This window comes from Zea mays, chromosome 2 (genome assembly GCF_902167145.1).
Source record: "Zea mays cultivar B73 chromosome 2, Zm-B73-REFERENCE-NAM-5.0, whole genome shotgun sequence".
NCBI lineage: Eukaryota > Viridiplantae > Streptophyta > Magnoliopsida > Poales > Poaceae > Zea > Zea mays.
In genome coordinates, this window is record NC_050097.1 from 178319792 (window position 1) to 178321019 (window position 1228).

The 1228-nt window shown below is 48.2% G+C and overlaps 1 protein-coding gene across 1 annotated transcript; it reads right to left on the reverse strand.

Moving 5' to 3' along the window:
- Nucleotides 1-256: 256 nt before the first annotated feature.
- LOC103647357 (extensin) lies at nt 257-1020 on the reverse strand. Its single transcript, XM_020549068.1, has 2 exons — nt 484-1020; nt 257-412 (listed from the first exon to the last, which is right to left on the reverse strand). The coding sequence occupies exons 1-2, from the start codon at nt 1018-1020 to the stop codon at nt 257-259; spliced, it is 693 nt and encodes a 230-aa protein (XP_020404657.1).
- Nucleotides 1021-1228: the final 208 nt, after the last annotated feature.

Here is a 1228-nt window from a genome sequence, read left to right on the forward strand (position 1 = left end):
ACTATATTCACCAGAGACTCCGAGTCGGGTTCTCTTATTCGCAGTCGAATCAGATCCACTACCAAGACCATGCTTTGCTGACCACTTGGGCTCGTGGCGAACAACTTGCCACCAATGATGGCGCTTAAATGGATGCCCCATTTTACCCTCGAACCTCGCCATTGCTGCATCCATGACCATTGCATCGTCAGCTCCGCTCTGACGCAACCTTTCTTCTTGGAGGTAGAATCCATTGAACTTGGTCACCTCCCGGTTGTTAGGTGACCCAATGATCTTTAAGTTGCTTGGCGGTTCGATGACGGATAGGGTCGGAGGTGGAGTTATATGTTGCCGCTATTTGGCCCCAGAAACTTGATCCGCTCTTATTGTTGCCGGAGATGGGATCATTAGAATGCATAAACCAAGCATTAACCTACAATAAAACCTATAATATAAGTAAACTAAAAAAATCAAGATTAAATAAATGAGAAACGATTCACTCACCAGCTTTTCCTCGTCTTCCTTCGTCCACTCTAGCCTCTTTGGACGCTTTTCCTTCGGCACGGGATTTTCCTCAGCTTGGTTTTCAGATCCAACAGATAAAGGTGCAACTGGAGGAGGTGCTCCATACGTAGGTGGAGCATATGGATGAGGTGCTCCATACGGAGGTGGAGCATAAGGAGGTACTCCATACGGAGGTGGAGCATATGGAGGAGGGGCGTATGGAGGTATCTGGAAAGAAGCTTGACTTCCGTCCGCAGCAGGTGGGGGAGGGGCATACAGACGTACCGGGAATGAGGCTTGAATTCCGGCTTGGGAAGTTGGAGGTTGACCATATGAAGACGGTGGATATTGATACAAATGATAGGGATAAGGGTATGGTGGTGGACGCGCAGCCGGAAATAGTGCACGGGGGAGTGAGGTTGAAACATCGTAGCGACGATGTAGTGAAGAAGACTCATCTAACGGAAGGGTTGTAGGTGACCCATCGGATTGCAAGAGATCCGTGAAGGTGTTCAAATCTGGGGACCAACCCGACATTGTGTGAAGAAAGGGGAGTTTAGAAGAGAAAAATGAGATGGAATGGTGTGTGGAATGAGCTCCACCCGGGTAGGGGTATATATAGAGGGATTGGGGATGAAATTTGTGATTTTTTGCAATTTTTCGAATTTTTTGGACTCCAAACGGTCAAAAACGGCTAGTTGCAACGGCTAGCACACGTGGACCAATCAGATCGCGACACGTGGAC